Source organism: Vespula pensylvanica, chromosome 13, assembly GCF_014466175.1.
Source record: "Vespula pensylvanica isolate Volc-1 chromosome 13, ASM1446617v1, whole genome shotgun sequence".
Classification (NCBI taxonomy): Eukaryota; Metazoa; Arthropoda; class Insecta; order Hymenoptera; family Vespidae; genus Vespula; species Vespula pensylvanica.
This window is the reverse complement of record NC_057697.1, coordinates 1897909-1920535: the sequence shown is the minus strand read 5'-3', so window position 1 is coordinate 1920535 and position 22627 is coordinate 1897909. Positions and strand designations below refer to the sequence as shown.

Below are 22627 nucleotides of genomic sequence, written 5' to 3'. Positions count from 1 at the left end.
ATGAACTACTCTGTTTGATTATCTCGACTGTAAGGTATCTGATCTTTCTGGTGAAATAATTATGATCAGTATGATCCATAATTGTCCTTGATCTTTACCAATTTGATACGGGTAAAGTATTTTAAATTTTCTCCGATCAATTGTTGAAAAACAATTGGACAAAGTCTTCTGATATGTGTCGAATCATCGACAGAAGGCGCCATCATGTGTATTTTTGCCAAAGGATGACAACTACAGACAGCATCATCTCCGGTTAGTCTGCCGTGTCCGTCCCAGGTTTTTCTAGACTACTCTAGCCACTCAAGAAGCCTCTTCCTCGGTCTGCTTCATCAGCCGTCGTCTTTGCATCTCCCTTCCTCTTTTTCGGCTAGCTTGTTCTCTATCTTTCTCTTTCTCTCTCTTTCTCTCTGTTCTTCTCTGTTCTTCTCTTACTCACTTCATCGTCTCTCTCTCTTTCTTTCGTCTTATTGCGTGAGTGAAAGAAAGAGAGAGAAAGAGAGAGAGAGAGAGAGAGAGAGAGAGAGAGAGAGAAGTTGGTGGAGGAGGAAGAGTGAAGAGGGCCAGATACGTTTTTAGACACGGAGCGTCCACGAGCGTCGCGACGCCCTGAGGAGCAGTAGTCGCGTACCTTGGGCAGCTTCCACCTTGCCGGCTCGCGATTCTCTTAAACGTCGTTTCTTGAAAATTTCTTCTTTAAATTCCTTAGCAAAGCTAAAAAAATTTGGTTGAAGCTAAAGGGATTGGTTAATCTTATAGGATTGATCAAAGAACACAAAGGATTATATAGATCTTCCGTGATGTACAGTGATTCCAGGTCAAAATACCCGCGATTCTTGACGATAAAAGTTAAATTTGGGTCGAGCCTCGTTAAAGAGAGCGAAGAAATATATTCGAGAGATATTTGATCCAAATAGCGAAGGAATTTTCAGAGGCGACTAGTTATATTGCGTTGTTGTTGCATTGATCTAAGTGGTTAGTAGCTTTTCCTAGAGGCTAGTGGTGTATTATTTGAGATTAATCATTCCGTTTTCGACGATCAAACGTCATTGAAAAATGTTGAGTTCAAAGGGAAAAGGATTCTTTATGTTTGGCAGGTTTTAATCGAAGGTTTGAAGTGGATCGAGTGAAGTGTCAAAAAGAGTTCTCTTGTTTTTTTCCTTGATCGAATGTGTCTTCTTCTTCTTCTTCTTCTTCTTCTTCGTTTAACAGTTGGTTAAAAGTAAAAGGATTACGTTTCTTCGAGTGTTGTGCCTTGTAATGATTTAGTGTTAACGACTCGTGCCCGACGACTGGCAACTGGTCGTCTATAGAGATCTAATCACGTTGATAAACCGCGAAGAGAAGATATATTTGCGAAAGTGGTTCGTGTGGCGAAGAAGGAGAAAGACGCGACGATGGCTGAGCGTCCTGGCGGTAGGAGACGCTCGCGTCGCGACAGCATGGAGGCCGGAAGTTCTTTGCGTGGTACACCACCGGCCTCCAAGGATCGTAGGACTAAACGTGCTAGTAAACCGTCTAAAGAAAGATGGTTGTTGACTAGGAAAACTTGGAGATATATGGCTGATGCTGGAAGACGTTTGATACCCGATGGTGCTCACAATCGTTCCGAGGATATACCCAAGATCGAACAATATTTTCAAGAAGTTTGTCAAAAGGAACCAAAGTTCCTACTTTGGAGGAAAGCTTCTTATCCTGGTACTTTAGGTTTCCGTTCTCAGAGACGACGTAGACACGTTAAAGGTGGTAGTTGTAGAGCTAAAGCTAGCTCAGCTGACGAAGCTGACGAGATTAGGAATCCTCCTCAAGGATTCGTCCTTCAAACTACAACTTCTGGCAAGTTTGATCTGGCCAAAGCGAAGAGAGACTTTTTTTTGGCATCCGACAGTGGTGGTAGCGCACCTTCCAGTCCTGTTAGTCGTAGGAGGACAGCTAAGGAAGATGCCGAGGTTAAAGTTTTAGCTGATATGTTGCAAAAGTACCTGAACATGCAAGGTGATATCGGTGATACGGCGAAATCTTTGGATAGAAATAGTGTGGTCAGTCATATCGAGGGTAAAGAACACTTTGATTATCAAAGTCTAATTGATAAGTTACAACAGCATTTGGATCTCATCGTAGCTCAGGCAAAGAGAGAGCAAGTAGTTCCTAATAATGAAACGAAATCAATTAACAGAGACAATGTTTCTAAATCATCTGTAACACCTTATCAAGGTGATTACATTCATAAATCTTTGATGGAGACTCTCAGTCGTTACTACAGCAAGTCTCCGACTAGAGAACACGTAATATCAGACATCTTGACCGATCGTAAGCTCTTGGAAAAGCTTTACTTTGATCTTAGATGTACCAGAGGCTTCAGAGGACCAAGAGCAACCGGTGCTTACACATCACCTTCCAATAGATGGTGGGCTCATCAGAGAACCAGGACCACAGGCAAAGAGAATGAAGATTGGTACTCGGAAAGACGCGATCCTATATCTCCACCTCCTCTGATAGCTGTTCAAGAACCTAGCACTGATCGCGGACCACTGGACGATGGTGTACAAACTGATCCAGTACCCCGTGAGGTTTTAGACGCTATACTTCTTGAGAGAGAGAAAGACGACAGTAGTAAAAGTGAAACGAGTGTACCTAAACCCAGTGGTCGTAGACGTAGTAGCGTCGATAATGACGATGTGTCGCCATCGGTTAGTGACACCATCAAGAGGTATCTCAGAATGGCTAGGAAAAAATCTATGGATGCTGATAAGGTCGATAGATTCAAACGTGTTAATTACGATAGAAATCTTCGTAATATCAAACCAAAAGGAGAGATTACTAAGCCTGGCGACGACGATGGCAATAACAAAGGTTGTCAGACCGATGACAATTGGGCTATTAATTATCGTGAAATGTCCTCCATGGAAAATCCATTTGAAAATCTTTCGGACGCTGATACAACCTCGCCAGCAAGTAGAAACGCAAGTTCACGTAGCAGCATCGATGCTGGTCTCGGTTTGGAAGAACCCCTAACTCCCAAACATCATCATCAATCCTTTCTCTCCCATCTCCTTCATGGCTCCAATGCTCACAAGGACAAACCGCATTCGGCACCTGGTTCACCGGCACTCACATCTTCTTCGAAAAATTCTTCAGGTGGCACAGCGATGCAGAAGAGCAAGTCTTCCAGCAGCGTGGTACATCACGGTAGCAGGCTGGTTGCGAAGAAAATCTGGAGGTCCAGGAGTAAAAGTACCTCGAGGGCCTCGAACTTACCGTCCATCTGGACGCCTCAGGTCAGTTAACAATTGTCTTTTCGATTAACGTTAATTCGTATGGTTTTTAACAGGCAAATTTAACCTTTTTTTCCACTAATATTATCAATGAAATCTTTCCATCTTTAGGTCCTAACCATCGAAGACATCCTATTCTAATATCCAGAAACTCATTTTTCACCTGAATACAACAACTACCTGTCGTCACATACCTACACAGACTAATATCAAGCTCCTTACGTTATCAGAGAGATAACCAATGAATAATCTATTACTATTAACAATCCGCAATTGGAATATACATCCTTCAAACGTTCGACAATCTCACCAATGCGTCAAATTTGCATAGCAATTTATAGAGAGGAATGACGGGGTTAGTATGAAACATATGTATGTTTGTGTGCGTGTGCCTATGTGAGTGTCTAACAGCAACTTTTCAAAATATTTCGAGATTGTAGAAACTTGTTTTCTCTATCTACTGATTATAAATCATTCATAGATTCACATTTACGTTTACATTCACATTCACATTCACATTTGAGTCTTTATCAGGCAGAACATTTATTAAAAACTTTGTACCGGTATTGGTGACTCGTTTAGCTATCGTCCAATCGTTTTTCTTTCTATTTCTTCTTCTTCTTCTTCTTCTTTGTGACCGAGTAAACGGTAGAATGACAGAAGAGGAAAGGGAAAGGAAGGAAAGGAGAAGAATAAGAAGGTTGACCTTGCCGCAGACGTTCTTGTTAAGCGGTTAGCGCGATAACCAATTTAGGGCCTCGGAATTTTGCCGGCGCCGCCCGAAATAGTCAGCCAACGGTGGTGTGTATAAACTATACTTAACTCTGCTGCTATTACTACGACTACTACTACTACTATTACTACTACTACTACTACTACTACTACTACTACTACTACTACTACTACTACTACTACTACTACACTACTACTACTACTACTACTACTACTACTACTACTACTACTACTACTACTACTGCTACTGCTACTTCTACTTCTACTTCTATTGCTACTACTACTACTACTATTATTACTACACTGCTGCTCCTACTGCTGCTACTGCTGCTGCTACTACACTACTACTGTTTCTGCTACTACTATTACTATACATCACTTCGCCATCACTAGTGTTTTTTTTACTTATTCGCTACATCCTCTATATTATCTACAATGTTACTCTACTCGAGTATTACTTCTTCCAAGATTTGTCCCAGTCACTCTTACGAGTGGCAAATCATTCTGACAAAATCAATTTTTGAATTCATCTCAGAAACGATCAGAAAATATTTTGTTCTAATTTGATTGTACAAGTCAGATTGTGTGTATATATATATGTATATCTATGTATATATGTATTTATGTATGTATATATATATATATATATAATGTACGTAGGTGTGAGATATGTTCAGATTTCTGTTTTCTTTTTTAAACGACTTATAGTTTATTCGCTATCGATTTTTTTCTGAGAATTTTTATTTGCAATGAATTTTATATAAAAGAAACGATTTCTCGAAAAAGGGGGAGTCATTGTTATAATCTGTTCTATCTGGAAAGTCCGAAGCAATCCATTTGTTATATCATTTTGTATTCGTATCGATTCCGACGAAACGATACGCATACCTGCATGTATTTATTTACAAATTCGACGACAAGAAAGTAACGAAATCGTTTGATAGATCGTCCGATGCAAAATGGATTTTGGCAGTGACTCATCTTATGAGTAATGCCTCCGATGTAAGAAATATTTAGTGACGAGATCTCACGTGTTACGGAACTTTACAGAAAGTTTTCCACGTGTCTCCTTTCTTTTTGTTTGTGTTAAATTTCTTTCTCTCTTATTCTCTCTTTCTCTCTCTCTCTCTCTCTCTCTCTCTCTTTTTCCAAAGACTTTATTGGATTCTTATCTGTTTATCTTTCCAATACTTAGTAGTATAAAAGTAACCTTTAATATACAGGGTGTCTAAAAATTATCTCTTATACAGATTTATTCTTTAAACGAAACTTATGATGTTACACATGTAGGATTATTAAATAATAATTTTTATGAAGTCTATATTATCGAAAAAATTTCTTTTATTAAAATAATAAATTTGTGAAAGTATTCCCATGTACGTTGTAGCGTTTCCACATAAATTCTAATCTAAATGGTATCTGTGATTCTTACCTTTAAATTCTTACCTTTAAATTGTTATTGTCTGTCACAAGATCATTGATCATTCGACAAATCTTCAAGGAATGAAATCACAGATGATCTAGCTAGTTAATGTATTGCATCATCACGATCAATCCACCTGTTTGAGAGTGTCACTGTTCAGGGATTTGCTTACGTTCGAGGTCTAATGCTGTATGCATCAGTTCGTTGATAAATGGTAGGTTAATACGATTATTATACTTGCCGATAGACAATGTATTGCAACGTATACAACTAAATGTCGAAGGTCACTGTTGATTCACCGAAGCTCTAACAAAAGTATAAAATATGTGATTGATAGACATTGGACAGATATTAAAGTGCAAAAGTCACAATTGTTATTGAAGAATTTTTTCTTTTAATAATTCTACATGTATGTTCTATCTTAAATTTTGTCATCAAAGTATATGTAATAATGTTGAAAAGGAGATAATTTTTAGATACCGTATATTTTTAAAGAAAAAAGTTTTCAACGGCTAGGACATTTAAATTCAGATCGATAAGGGATCCATTTATTTCTTTTATTTTATTCTGAAAGAACTAAAAGTAGGTTTTATTTTTCTTTCCCTTCGATATTCGTTTCCTTTTGCTATGAACACCTACATTTATTGCAGGAGAGAACAAAAGTCGTTGAATGAAACATTATTATAAGTTATTCTCCTTATTCCTTTTTATCTTTTTTTTTTTTTTCTTTTTTTTTTCATACAGTGTTCCATTACATTACCTTGTAGTTCTTCTTTCTAACGTTTATATGTCGATAAACCAAACCACTCTTTGATATTTTATTCTGAGCTACCTCCAACCAGCCAATTCCATCATTGTGAAACTTTCATAAATATACTCTTCAAATTGTTATCATTAATTATTAATGAGCTTATGATTCTATTTCAATTGAATTTGAATTTACTGGTTCGGTTTATCAAGAGCTCTTTATTCAATCAAATTTAATTAAAGTTAATAAACATGCACACACACACACATATATGTATATATTTGTATTATTTATTTCTATATATGAATTATTTAAGCTGATCAATTGGAAATTTTTTTTAACAAATATTTTCTGTCATAAAAATTCAATTCATTATCTTTCATATACATATTAATTAAACTTTAAAGTTTTTATTTGTTTATATATTTATGTATTTGCATATTTATATAATTTATGAATAGTTCAAAGTAATTGATAACAAATAAGTTCTTTGAAAATTTCTTAAGAATTTTCTCTTCTGAAAGAACAAAATTCCTCAAGTTTTTTAAACTTCATTTTTATATATGTATGTATATATATATATGTGTGTGTCTCAGCATATGTTTATATAGAATCTATATATACTTTGTAGGGAAAATGCACGTGGGCTGGCACAGGTGGACGACGAGTGACTCTCCAGGATACTTCTTTGCGTTCTCTCTCAGAAATAGAAAGAAAAGTTTTATGCAAAGTTGCCGTAGCGAAGCTTCAAGCTCTCAATTTAGGTGTTCACATCAGGCCACCGAGTGGTGAGTTAAAAACAATATAATTTCGTATGTGTGTGTCTGTGTATTTGAATCCGTGTATGTGTGTATATTATATTTACAAAGTTTTATACAAAGTCTTGTGTTTTTATAATCACACGAAAAATGTAAAAGTTAATAACGTTATATCATTTTCTTTAGAAACTTTTTAATCGTATTATCCCTGTCGAGTCATTTTGGATCGAAGAAAATTTCATCTCAAGAAGAAAAAGCTCCAGCAATTTCTCTATTTTTATATTCTTCAAGCGTGGAAAGCATACTCATTAATTTTCTTTTACATTTTCTATCTCTCTTTCTCTATCTATCTATCTATCTATCTATCTATCTATCTTTCTTCTTATACATGTTAATCGGATATTATCGATTCACGGATCGATTCGAGAATAATTGCTAAGTCAATGATAATATTTTCTCTTCGCTGCTCTTTTTTATATCTATTATTATTAATGAGAAAGACAGAAAGAGAGAGAGAGAGAGAGAGAGAGAGAGAGAGAGAGAGAAGAAAATTATTTCTCTTCAAAAAGAAAAATAAGAAAACAAAAAGAGGAGAAAAGTGTAAAATTATTCACATACAGATGACGAAGGGTGAATCTTCTCATGCATTATTGAGATTTGATTATACACTCGTGGAATAAATGCAGATTCATGATCAATGATAACATTGTATTGCTTACATTTGTTCTTAATGAGATAATGTACAAAAAAAGGGAGAGAGAGAGAGAAAATAAAGAAAGAAAAAGAGAAAAAACTGAGAGAGAAAATTTTTCTTTTCCAAAAACGAAAAGAAAAGAGGAGGAAAGAAAAAGGAGAAAATAAAAAAAAATAGAAGAGAACATATTAAAAGCGTGAAATCATGATGAAATTTTAGGAATATACATATGTATATCCAACGGGTGTTTTTGTCTTTTCGGGGTGCCAACGATTATATAGAAACGAGGCGCCGTTTGGCTGTCTCGCGATTTTCAAGTGATTGACGTGTTTATGGTCCCAAGGGTTTGCTCTCTCTCTCTCTTTCTTTCTTTCTTTCTTTCTTTCTTTCTTTCTTTCTCTCTCTTTCTTTTCGTTGACGATCCTACATCTTCTTTTACGTCGAAGTACCCTCTTTACTTCTGATGTCAACACGTCTCTTCTTTTCTTTTCTTTTCTTTCCTTTCCTTTCTTTCTTTCTGTCCTTCTTTCTTTCATTCTTTCTTTCTTATTCTTTTCCTTCTTCTTCTTCTTCTTCTACTTCTCTTTATTCTCTTATTCGTATTCTTTTCTCTCTGAGATCGATATATCACGAGATATGCGCACTTGCTGTTTTAAATTCGCATACTTCTCATACCTTTTTCTTCTTCTTCTTCTTCTTCTTCTTTGCTATTCAAAAAGAAAAAAAAAGAAACATGCTTGTAATGTTTTACATGAGATGTTCTTTTTTTTCTGTTTCTTTTCCCTTTTTCCCACCAATGATTTGTACCCCGTTTGAAATTGATCTCACGTAAAACTTTTCATACGAACTTATTATATGAAATGGATATTTATAATATAAAATGAATTTCAAATGGAACATTTCATAGTTAATCGTTATATGAAATTAATTTTGCACGAAGCTTGTTTAATATTGATTCAATTTCGTTTTTAATGTATTTAGTGATAATTTTTTATTTTTTGTTTACAATATATATATATATGTATGTATTTAATTTTTTCAAAGAATGAATTATTCAGTAGCACATACGGTGTATGTACGTATATATTTATATATATACACGTTATATATATACATATACATGCATATATATGTTCATCTCATGTTTTTCTCTTTTCTTTCTCTCTCTCTTTCTCTCTCTCTCTTTTTTTCAATAGCATCGATGTCTTGCGTTTCTCCGGCTAACGTCGAAGGAAAATAAATCTTCTCTGTTGCTCGGCGTAAATGTTTCGAAGTATACGCTTAAGCCATTCTAGCGCCATTTAGTTACAAGACGTCTGGCCGAAGCGCGAAACGCTATTTAAAGACACTTATACTCGCTTTTCGAGGATACTTGCTTTAACACCCGCTTCTCAAACGTACTTACTCTCTTACTCTTTCTCTCTCACTCTCACTCTGCCTCTCTCATTCTCTCTCTCTCTCTCTCTCTCTCTCTCTCTCTCTCTCTCTTATTCTCTTCATCTCCCTTTACTTTATTTATTTATTTAATGGAGAAAAAGAAAAAAATGATTCGACGTACTCGTTGCGTAAAACAAATGAAATGAAATGAAATGAAATGAAATGAAATTTTTTCGCCTTTTTTTACTCTTTCTTATCTTATCTTTCTATTAATGTATATTTGGTCCTTTTTTACTTTCAGAATCTCTCGGAAGTGGTGCGGTTGCAACGAAACCAAAAAGGAGAGCATATTTGCTCAAGAGGAAGGCGCTCACAACAGGGTTCTTTGAGAGTAAGGGAAAGGAGGAAAAAGACAAAGGTTAGCAAGTGAAATAGGACAAGAAATATTCTCTGTTTCTGTCTCGGTCTCTCTCTCTCTCTCTCTCTCTTTTTCTCTTGTGGTATTACTAAAAAAAAGAAAACAAATAAAAATAGGAAATGAAAGAAAAACTATATTATACTGCACGAAGCGAAAGATAAAATAAGAAGAATGTAAAGAAACTTTCTTGCATGTCACCGTACGAAGAAATGTTTCATTTTTTTTCTTTCTGATTTTCTTATGGAATAAAAGATTAAAAGAAGACTTTTAATTAAATATCTAAAGAAAGAGAGAAAAAGGGAAAAGACATATGTGAAGAAAGTTCAAAGCATGTGAATTTTCTATTTTCATTTAAGAGAATGCCGATTAATTCAAAAGGAATGTACCAAAATTAATCTGTTCGTTAAGTTTTTAATTGAGTACGACAAAATGAAACTTTATGAATGATATTTCAATATGAAATATCGTCTTGCATGAAATTTTTATATAAAGTCTTTTTATGAAAATATGTTTCATTATATTTTGTATAAAAAAGAAAAATTTAATTTAATATTTGATATGAGTTAACAAAAAAAAAAAAGAGGAAAGAAAACAGAAAATTCCATAAATTCTATTTCAAATTAATATAATATTGACCTTCGAAACTTATATAATTCCAACTTGAGACAAATACTCTTGATGAAATCTACACAAATCCGAACGGCTTTGTTCCTTTTCTTATATGTATACCAGGGACGGTACAATAAGTGGTTACGCAATCTCGTCCGAGATTGAACAAATTAATCCGTTTAACTTTAAGAGAACGGAGATCGCCAGTATTACGTGATAGGATCGATAGATCTATATCGATCTTTCTATCGATTTCTACTCATCTATGTAAAAGTCGTAGAAACGTTTCCGAGACATTTCTAATCGTCTTATACGTATATATATATATATATATATATATATATATATATATATATACATACATTTCTATATATTCCATATATTTTTATATATAGTTGAGTAGATTCAAAAGTTTTTAACCGTGATAAAAATTTGTAAATGATATTAAAAATCAATTACACTTTCCTGAAACTTTGTAGGCCAATTTTTATTTTTATTTATTTTTCTAAATGGTAAAACTAAAAGCGTTTACCTAATTAAAAGCCTAAAAAAAAGCTTTGGGAAATAGTAATCGATTCTTTACTATTATTTGAGAAACTTTGGTCTATCTTAAAAAATTTTGGTCCATTCCATATATATATAAATATATATATATATATATATATATATATATATATATATATATACATACATATATATACACTTGCATATATATGTATATACATTGTATATATCAAACACCTTCCATTTACTTGGATGACCTTTCATTGAAAATAAAGCTATTTCTACGGCTATTCTCTTCAGACATGTCGCCGGGGAAAGAACGTGGAATAAATTATAGGTTCACGTGATCCTTCCTCCTCCTCCTCCTCCTCCTCCTTCTCCTCCTCTCTTCTGGTCGTCTCCTTCAACCCTAGAAAGAAAAACACAAGGAACCAACGAAGCAACGAATGAAATCAATCGAATAAAGATTTATTGTACGATCGAAGGAAACGAGTTTTTTCGACGTGGACATGTCACTGCTAAGAAAGTATCGATTCGATACTTTAAAAGAACCTATCACGGAAACCATACATCTAGATTTATCAAGAAAGATTTAGCACGCAAGAGAGCAAGAAAAAAAAAAGAAAGAAAGAAAAGAAGAAAAAAGAGAAAGGAAGAAATCTTATGATTGATACTTAAGCATGTAAATCTTAAAGATATCTATTGATTTAATTCATTGCAATTGAAACATGATTGTGTGTTTTATGTTTAAAAAAAGAAAAATAAAAACAAAACAAAAATTGACAAGAAAGAAAAAGAAGAATCAATTAAATGATTCTCTTCATTGCGTATATAAACAATTGTGTATATTTTTGATATTTAAAAAAAAGAAAAGATAAAAGATGTGAATCATCGTTTTTGAATGATATCTTAAATTTTATTGTAAAACTTTAACTCAACGTTAGAAAAAAGACGTCAAAAAAGTATCTAGACATTGTTACACGATTAGAGAAAAAGAAAGAAAGAAAGAGAGAGAGATATATATATATACATATCTACATACTATATAAGATAAAGGATGGGACAAAAAGCTTCTAGATGGGTTTGAAAAAATTTCTTAAGTGATCATAAAGATCTATATACTCTTTCTCGACAACTATTTTTGATTTCCTTTTTTTTTCCCAAATTAATCCCTTTTTCTTATATTTCAGATCATATATAAAACTTTCAACGAAGTATCTAAGTAACTAGAAGCCTAAGAAGTCTTAAAAGAAAAAGAACAAAAGAAACATGTAAATTTATGTTTAAATATCAGCCAGGAATTTCTTTATGTACCATCTTGTACATGGTCGAAATTGGTATAGGGATGCATATTTGACTTGTTGAACATGTCAGATCTCTCTCTCTCTCTCTCTCTCTCTCTCTCTCTCTCTCTCTCTCTCTCTCTCTCTCTCTCTCTCTCTCTCTCTCTCTTTCTCTCTTTCTCTCTTTCTTTCTTTCACTCACACACATACACACATACGCACACGTATATACACTGTCATTTTCTACTATCTTTACTATAAGAAAGAGAGAAGAAAAGAGACGTTAGAAGAAGCGTACGTATAACACACACGGGCAGTAACAGCCTGGAATGAGACACAATTTCGCTTGGTTAAAATTAGCCAGGGTGTTCGGTGGCGTTGCATATTTCCGCATATACCAGGTTTATTTGTGGTTCACGTCGGGTAGAAGTGCCGTAGGAACACCAGACGTCAATCGGGAGTCTCTCTCTCTCTCTCTTCTCTCTCTCTCCCTCCCTTTCTATTTGTCTCTCTCCTCCTCCTCCTCCTCCTCCTCCTCCTCCTCCTCCTCCTTCCCCTTTCTCTTCTCCCCTCTCTCTCTTGCTGAGGTCGCTCACTCGATACTTGCCCCTTTAAACACTACTCTTCAACGTTTGAAGTGTACTTCGATACATAGAGCTTGATATATCTTTCCTTACCAATAATTATTCACGATTAACATATATATTTATTATTTTTTCTTTTTGTTTTTTGTTTTTTTTTCTTGTTGTATTTTCTAATTTTTTTTTTTTTTTCATTTCTATGACAATATCTTTCTTAGCATATTTTTTATTCGTTTGTTAATTAGTCTATGTAATGTGAAGTGTATATATATATATATATGTAATCCTATTTTATTGTATTTATATAATAACATTATATAATCGAGTACAGTAATACTATATATTATATAATAATAGTAAAATTTTCCAATTATATAATTTTCTTGTAAACGCAAAAGATAACAATTGTGTTAAATGCTTATTAGAAAAATTCTTTACAGTTTTTATATATGAATTATTTTGTGTACGTATTGTATACTCTATTTGTTGTTTCTTGAAATGTAAAGTAAGATAGAAGAAGAGAGAGGGGGGGGGGAAGAAAGAGAGAGATAAGGAGAAGTAGAAAGAAAGAGAGATAAATAGATAAAGAGAGGGAGAGAGAAAGAGAGAGGGAATGGTTGGTTGAGGCCGGGGTGGCCCAGATTGCAGTCTATAAGCGGATCAGTATAGAGACATGGTTTGTTGCCTTTCAGCTTTTCGCTGCCTTTCAAAGGCCAACTTTACTTAAAAAAATTTTTAACTATATACTTATAAAATTAGATTTAACGATAAGTCATAATGATTATAAAAAAAAAAAATAATCATCATTTTTAATAATAATGTCTATTTAAAATTTCATTCAATTCTTTTGTCTCAATGACATTTTTTTTTGTTACATATGTAGGTATGATAAAGATTTATTATCGTATTAATAGTAATTATTATCAATATACAATCATATTTATAATCATACTACTTTATGGTCATATGATCAAGACATCTTTTTATTATATATTACACATGTTGTTCAATTGGATCAATTTCATTTTTACTCACTTGCTATATTTCTGAGATACATATGAAGTGTGTACACATATATTAACATTAATATATTGGTATATACAATATATATATTTTCTAACACATACGTATATATATATATAATTGTTGATAATTGTCATGTTAAAAAATCTATTAATTCAAAGTGTAGTTTATAGTTATTACAACACACACATGCACACACACACACACACACATAAACATAGAATAATTATTATGCAGAATAGATTCTGATAAAATAGAAAAAAATAAAGGAAAATACATATATTGCAAGAAAAAGGTCGCGAAAGACGCGTTTCCGTGAAGTCTGTATAACTATGGCGGGGAAGTGAAGTTTAGTACCGAAAATAAAGTGGCCGAAGCACATTCATGGCCAAGTGAAATTATTATCAACGAGAACTCACGTCGCCAGGAAGTGATTGTTGGTAGCCCGAGATATAAATTTTGAAATTTGTTCTGTAATGACGTATAAAAAAATTGCCTTTCGTTTTTTCTTTCCTTTTCTTTTCTTTTCTTTTCTTTTTTTGTTAATTTTTTTCTTTCTCTTTTTCTCATCTGTTCCTCGTCCTTTGGTTTTTACTTCGACTTTTAATTTGTTCATATCGATATATATCAAATATCATTAACTAGCCGCTCTTAAGATTTTCGATGCGCAAAATGTACGCACGTTTAACGTCCGCGCGTAATTTCGTCGCGCGTGAATGCGAGTGGGACACAGCTGTTTGATCGTAGATCAGATCGACGTTGATCTTGCTCCGTTTTGGGAGAGCCAAGTGATCGAGATCATGTGGATAATCTTATCTGATCTAGAAAGAAAGAGAGAGAGAGAGAGAGAGAGAGAGAGAGAGAGAAATGATGACTATGATGATGATGATCAGGTCGATAACACCAAATCCAAATAATATTATATATTTTGTAATACTTATTTGATTGATTTATTAATTAATCACGTTATTATTCTTGTTTGTTTTAGAGTCACCAGGTGGTCTTGTTTTTGGTATACCACTTTCTCAATGTCTTGAGAACGATAGGATCGCTAGAATCGCTGCTGGTGAAGTTGCCGATGTTGGTAGTTTGACCAGAAGTAGTAGACACGGAAGTAGAACGAGTTTTAGCAGTCTGATAGAAGCACCTACGGTTGCAGCAAAAACCGAAGATGTAAGGAGATCTCGAGGTTTATTTCTTTCCTCGAAAACAAATTCTTTTCACGATCGGTAGTATAAAGATACATATATACATGCATATATACGTACGTATATATATAGATTTTGATATCATCGTGAATTTAGAATGATAGTAATAGTAGTAGTGGTAGTAATAGTGTAGTAAAAGTAGAAATAGGAGAAGTTGTAGTAGTAATACGGGTCAACGAATTGTCAGACATAAATCAATGGATCGGAAGAAAATAACATTTGATATTCGTGAAGATTTAACTCTAACAGATAGAGTAATTATTTTCATAATGGGATACGGTTTGTAGTAACGGTGACGAGAGTGTTAGCGACTAGCGTAACCGTCTTTGATCCACCTACGCGCTAACATAAGACTTAGAGGCTTAGTAGACGTTTAGAAGCGAGCGAATGATCTTTTGAAATGACGAGAAAACGAAACGAAACGAAACGAAACGAAATGTTGTGAGAGAATTTGCTTTGTCATTCACTGTTGACGGTATATTTGCATATGATATTAGTTTAGAGAAAATTTAAGAAATTTTGGAACATCCTTTTTCTTTTTCTTCTAACGCGATCGATCAATTTTGCTTATTTATCTTTTTATTTCTATGATCCATAAAGTGATTAATTATATATGTAGGACATTATTATTATTATTTTCAATGATCGATGAATAGAATATTTACATCCTTTTTATATTTTCCAATGATCTATGAAATAATTATACATATAGATCATTGTTATTGTTATTGCTATTGTTATTGTTATTATTATTATTATTTCAATGATCAATGGATGCAAATTTCTTTATTCTTTTCAATGATCTATAAAAGAATTGTATATATAGATTATTGTAATTATTATCCTAATGATCGTGATACTCTATTTAAAGAGAGATTCGCGGTAATGATAAAAAAAGAAGTACATGTACGAGGGAAGCCTTAGAAATTGATTGATCGCAATTGGCATATGAAGTGCCACGGTCAAAGTCGTCTCGACTCCGCCCAAAATTATCTCGTCATCGTATTCTTATCGTCATCGTCTCCTCGTCATCGAATAATCCGACGAATCGTCCGACGATTATCGGATGGCTACTTGCCGAGCTTTTCGACTAGAAATCTATTTTTCGATTGAATACGTCATGTTACATTCTGCATCACGTCGACATTTACTCTATATTTTGTTTCGTTCGAAAGCATTCACGAAACTTTTCGAGAGATAGATAGATAGATAGAAAACGATGACGAGATCAACATGAACGAACGATGATCTATCTCGCCAAAAATCTTGAAAATCATTTTGTTTCCGTTCGTCTCGTTTCGTTAAATTTCGTTAATATTTAATATTTAAAAATATTTTACATATATATATTCGGTTTTATAAAAGAAATATTAAATTTAGTTAATGATCGTGCATTGTACTTATATATCGCTTATTTTTAAAAATTCGTATGTTTTAATTATATTCGTATTAATTAATACGCCCGAATGCATGTAATACTCTATATACACCGTCAATAATATTATTTATCAACGGCATCTATCAGTAAACAATTTTTTTTTATTCCTCGTAGTATGCAATACCGTCATACACATGTGAAACTCGCAATTGCATAATCCAAGGGACAAAAAAAAGTTGCTTACTGATAGATGGCGCTGACAAGCAAACATTATCGACGATGTCTGGAGGATTGCGTCTCTCCAGGCGTAACACTTCACGAATAATTAATACTAAAAAAATTCAATAATTTCAATAAATAGGTAATGATCTCCTTAAACAAAAAAAAAAAAGAAGAAAAAATAAATAAGAATAATTCGATCAAGTAACTGATGATCGTAAATCATTAATATTTATATCTTTCGTTGATTATTTATTATAACAATGAATTGTTATATAAGAAAAAACATATTGATCCTTTTCTTTTTGACGATTGCAATCAATTTGCGTACGTAACTTTTGGCTAGCTTAGATCGGCGGGAGACACTCGTGGATGTTTAAAAGAAAATAAAAGGGAGGCACAGATGCAATTCTTGCGTCGACAAAAGACGTCACGTGTGCTCTCGGGCCGATGCTGTGACGTCACAGAGATCGACGGACGTAAATAGAATACACAGGGCTGAGGATCGCTAATTTTAAACGACGGATTAATTAGCATCGTACAATTTTCTTACAAACGAAATGTATCATTTGTGTTCTCTCTTCGAATATCTTCGACTGTTACCTTCATTTCTATCGTTGAATCTTTCATCATATCTTTTAATAAATCTTCTTGTTCTCTTTTTTTCCTATCTCTTGATTACTTCGCACGACAAAAGATATAAAAATTAATGAAAAGAAGTAGTAGAAGAATTCAATTGATTTTTAAAATCACGTAGAAATTTTTTATATCTCACCAATCGATTGTATTTATTACATTATTTATTACATTACTTATAATTATCATACAGCACGGAGAACAAAATTTGTTCTATTGATTTCAGGGTGGTTCATGCGAATCATTATCGTCGAAAGGTGGGGGTGCATTGACCGGAAGTGATTCTGGTGTTCTTGAATTGAGTGACAGCGGTGGGGGAGGGACAACAGGTGAATGGGATGCTGTACCAGGAATAGTTAGACAATGTATTAGACATCTCGAAGCTACTGGTCTGCATACGTTAGGTATCTTTCGAGTTTCACCTTCGAAGAAAAGAGTTAGACAGGTGAGTTATCGTTCGTGAAATTTACAACAAACGTACACACATACAGACACAGATTCTATATGCTTCATTATGTCCTTCTGTAAAGAAAACTCATTTTTTCATTCTTTTTTTTATTTACACGAAAAAATAACGTACATTTTTAATAAAATTATTATTGGAGTTAAAGAAAAATTACATTGCAAGTATTTATATACACTTTTAAAAATTTGTAATAAAAAGAATATGAAATTATTGTCTTTTTTGTTTTTCTTAATTCTAATAATAATTTTATATTTTATTAGTCTTAAATACTACGTACACACACATGTACATGTAAGGATGACATTCGTTTTAAATGAAAATCATTGAAATTTTTAATGATCGTTCGGACCAATTAAAATAAAAAACGCTAATATAATAAAAAAAAAAAAAAAAAGAGAAAACAAGGCTACGAATGCTAAGATAAATGAGAGATAAACGAAGCACTATAAAAATTCCAGTTGAGAGAAGACTTCGATTGTGGTCGTGAGACGAAAATCGGTCCTGATCAATGTCCTCACGATGTGGCAGCCTTGCTAAAGGAATTTTTTCGGGACCTGCCTGATCCTCTGCTCTGTAGGGATCTCTATCAAGCCTTCGTGCATACCCAAAGTAAGGAAGGCATCATTCAAAAATTGCTTTAAACGAAACCAAGAAATAATAAAGAATAAGAAGTAAAAAAAATACAAAAAAGAGAAAAACATAGAAAATGTACAGAGCTTTGTCTAAAAAAGAGAAGGATAAAAATAAGAACAAAGGATTTTGAAAAAGTAGGATAAAAAAAGAAAAAAGGAAGGTTTTAATTATCAAAAGCGAAGAAATTTTCTTTTCTTTTTTTTTTGTTTGTTTGTTTCTTCGTTTTTCTTTCACTTTATTTTATTTTTTTTTTTTTTGGAAAGAAATCTTCGTAATTTAATTTATTAAAAAATTAGATAAATAAATAAATAAATTATCTCTCTCTTTCTCTCTCTCTCTCTCTCTCTCTTTCTCTCTCTTCTTTCACATGTCCACGACGATGTCTTTTATCCATAAATTTAGAAATAAATTATGACGACGAACACTAATGATTTTTCCAGAGATCAGGAACAGGCGATTGCAACAAGAAGCCCTTCAACATCTCATTCAATTACTGCCAACACCTAATCGTGAAACGCTTTGGGCATTACTCAATTTTCTTAGTGTCGTTGCATCGAATAGCGAGGATCGAAAGAGTGAAACTGGTGAATGGATACCAGGAAACAAAATGAACACTACCAATCTGGCTACTGTTAGTAATTACATTTTTTAATCATCAATCTCAACTTTTTTTTACCATCACTTATAATAACAATATTAATAATCAATTATACTATAATCAATGACATCAACAATTAATAATTATAATCCAATTATGTTTGAAAATTATTATAAAACTTAAAAATTAGTTTCTTATTATTATTATTAATTATTTTCAAATAAATGATCAAATGTTATTATAATATATATGTATATATATATATATTAATGAAATATTTAATAGTTAAATTTCTTTGCAATTTAAAATGATTTAATCGTTTGCAATTGACAATGATTATTATATTTGTTGTTGTTTGTTATTACTGTTGTTGTAGGTTTTTGCACCGAATATACTTCACTGTGTGAAACCTAACCAGACTAGACCAGAAGTTTCTGCAGAGAGAGCAGAAGAGAGGATAGACGTGATAAACGTGGTACGAGCTCTCCTCGAACATGCTTCGACGTTGTTCACAGTGCCAGCAGCATTGTTAGATGAATTGTACCTGCACATGATGGATACTCATCCAGGCGAATTAGATTTAGCTATCTCGCGACGTGCCGAGGAGTAAGTTACGTTACTTTGATGGATTTGACTATGTTATTCGATTAATATGTCTATCTATGACGCTCTTTGAGTATATCAGTACAATTTTAAAATAGATCTCTATAAGTTAATAAAATTTATTTATAAATTGTGAAGTAGCAAAATTAATTTGTCTTTCATTTAAATTCATCATCAATCATAATAATGAATAATTCTAAATGAATACAATACTATAATATATCATCGATAATTTCATATTTATATCGTTCTATATTTTTTGATATTATTTATAAATTACAAAAGTTGCTTGCTATTGTACTTTTCGTGTCCATTTGTATTAATCGTAAAAATAATATTATTACGATAATAAATAATTTATAAATTGTAAGATAGAGAGATAGAGAGAGAGAGAGAGAGAGAGAGAGAGAGAGAGAGAACGAAAGAAAGAAAGAGTTACATATATGAAAATATTTTATATATTTTTCTTTAGACAATGCGGAGACGAGATTGATCCATGCAGCGAGGCAGAAAATTTTTCGGTCGAGGAAACATTAACAACCTCTGGGAATACACCAACGGCCGCTACAGCAGCAACAAGAAAAGTAAAATCTAATAAAATACATATTCGAATAACAAACTAAACCTAAATACTTCTTAATAGAACGATTAGAATGTTTCTAACTATAACAAACAATTCACATATCATATATGATTTGGAAAGGTTTGGACGAGGGAAGAATGTTTACATCAAACAGCTGGCGTTGGTGGTGATATTGGTCCAAGGCCGCGTCGTCCAAAGAGGCCAGGAACACGTAGAAAAGATGAGGGACGAAGTAACAGCGTCGACAGTGGATCAAGCGAGGATCCAACCGATCCTCGTAGAAAATCATCTCCGATGGTTATAACAGCCAGTTTAACTATACCAATGTCTGGAGCGTTCACGTTGAACCTTGATGATCCAGACATTCCTTACATCGAAGAGACACCGAAACAACCTAGCGCACCACCAAGAAGACAAAGACAACGTTCTATATCTGGTTGTAGCGAAGGTTCGTTTAAACAAAAATATTTATTTCCAAAATTATTTTACTTTTATTCAACGATATATCTTGATCGTTACGCACACACACACACACACACATATATATATATATATGTGTGTGTCCGCACTATTGATAATATCTATCAGCTGTTTTATAATTCATTCATCATCGTATCAGGTGGTAGACACGGTAGCGATAGCGCTGTTGGTTCGTCAGCAACGTTATCAGGCGATCAAGTACCAAGTTCACCACCTTCTTGGGCTTCCACACCACCAGCTAGCCCTGACAGTGCTGTCACAGCTGTCTCATATATTCCAGATCAACAAGCTGTCCTACAAAGGGTCTCGTTTACCACTTCGAGCGAAGTTAGACAGGTTTCCAGGGGTAGTAATCAAGATGCTAGCAGGAGTAGCGCTATTCCTTATACACCTAGTATAACGAGTATAGGTGGGGCTGTTTTGAGGTAATAATATATTCATTCATTCCATCCAAATTGATTTCCATCGCAAAATATATACATACATACATACATACATACACACGCTCGTTAATATTTCTTAAAACTTCGACGAAAACAAAGAACGTGCAACTTTTGTTTTATATATAAAAAAAAAAGAAAGAAAAAAAAATATATATATATCTATAAAACAATGAAAAGTATTATTTCTAATTACAACAATTCCAGGTCTAAAACAGCTGATATAGAAAGGATGTTACACATCGGTAATAGATCCGATCCAATTTCGGCCAATCTTCAACACAGTAAAACGACAACAGCGACAACTACGATGTCATCAACAACCTCGTCGGAGAATAAGAAATATACGAAGAGACGTTACACCGACTCGAGGCATCAGACTCGTCATATACCGGATTTGGATACGCTCGGTGGGAAGGCAACGACGATGACGGTGACGTCATCTATGACGATCTCATCTACGACGTCATCGAGTTCGGTCATGGCCACGCAAAATCAACGTGCCTCGACAGGTGGTGTACAACCTGTTTGGAAACGACGAGAATTGATCTCGAGTGCACCGAAGGGACGTGAAAGTTACTTCTGAAATTATCATCGTCGTTGTTGTCATCGTTTATCATCATTTTCTAATCCTAATAGCAATCCTAATCTCTCTCTTTTTCTCTTCTCTCTCTCTCTCTCTCTCTCTCTCTCTCTCTCTCTCTCTCTCTCTCACTTTCTCTCTGTCTATCTCTCTATCTCTATCTCTATTTCTATCTTTCTTACTCTCGCACACGTTGCCGTCGTGCGATCGTTTTTAATACGGAACAATATAGTAATAATAATCGGACAAAACATTTCTCTAAGGATTTTCTTTCGATGAAAGTAGTCTTTCGATTTTAGGATGATTTATACGGTGGATGATAGCAGAGTCGAAGAGGGGAGAAGGTGTGGGAAAAATGAGGTGAAGAAGGAAAATGTTAATTAGGTTTATATCGTCTCTTACTCGTCGATTAAGTAGATACTTACACGCTAAGACTCTGTTTTACTGCCTATCAGGTCTGGCCTGGCTAAGTGTTCCTCGAATCCCGTGATGGTATATCATGAATTTTGTGTCCAATTGTTTTCTAGATATTTTTCTTTCTTTTTCTTTCTCTCTCTCTCTCTCTCTCTCTCTCTCTCTCTCCTTTCGTCTTTTTTCTTCGTTGCTTTCGTTTTTATTTTTATTCTTATTTTATTTTACTTTGTTTTTTTTTCTTTTTTTTTCTTTCTTTTTTTTTTATTTTTTTTTTATTTATTACACTTTTTTTTCTATTCCTTTTTTTTTCTCTCATTAATCAAATATGGAGTATAGCGGTGTATAATGTGATGCGAGATGTCAGCTGGTTTTCTAAACGAGATCTTTGTGACTACGTTGATTATATGTTCTCTATTTGGAGAGGGGGATCCAGGGATCTTTCTTTCTTCGTTCTCAATTTTAATTAATTATTTAAAAAGGATATAATCGTTTTCTTTTTATTTATTTATTTATTTATTATTGTTATTATTATTATTATTATTATTGTTATTATTATTTTATTTTTTTTTTTAATCGATCATAATACAGCATATAATGATCGTTATATTCTTTTAGTTTATTTTATTTTTTTTAATTTTATTTTAATTTATTTCCTTTTTTCTTTATCTTTTTCTTTTTTTTCTTTTTTTTTTTTTAATTTTTATCTACTCATTAAGGCGCATTATAGATTCGATTTAGATAATCATCATGGAATTTTTCGAAAGAGCTAATAATAATAATGAAAAAAAATAAAAAATGTCTCCGTTTAAGCGTGGCCGAGACATGAAAAAAAATCGAGGGATCCTAAACGTTGATCTAATCGTTATATTATTCAATTGACGATATCGACGTCTAGTAGTTTATCTTTATTTTTCTTTTTTTTTTTCTTCTTTTCTTCCTTTTCTTTTTTTTCAATCTGTAAGCT

At 33.2% G+C, this 22627-nt stretch overlaps 1 protein-coding gene across 3 annotated transcripts; it reads left to right on the top strand.

Moving 5' to 3' along the window:
• The first annotated feature begins 509 nt into the window (after positions 1–509).
• On the top strand, positions 510–21877 carry LOC122633964. 3 transcript variants are annotated; one of them, XM_043822465.1, is made up of 13 exons: positions 511–972; positions 1095–3275; positions 6807–6963; positions 9306–9422; positions 14411–14595; positions 17090–17308; positions 17788–17938; positions 18403–18593; positions 18937–19166; positions 19636–19747; positions 19867–20194; positions 20366–20651; positions 20874–21877. In XM_043822465.1, exons 2-13 carry the CDS (start codon positions 1395–1397, stop codon positions 21250–21252), a joined length of 4236 nt encoding a protein of 1411 aa, XP_043678400.1. In that variant the 5' UTR covers positions 511–972; positions 1095–1394; the 3' UTR covers positions 21253–21877. The 3 variants fall into 3 exon arrangements, with proteins under 3 accessions (XP_043678401.1, XP_043678400.1, XP_043678399.1); XM_043822466.1 differs by having other exon boundaries at positions 510–3275; positions 20507–20651; XM_043822464.1 differs by having other exon boundaries at positions 511–3275.
• Positions 21878–22627: the final 750 nt, after the last annotated feature.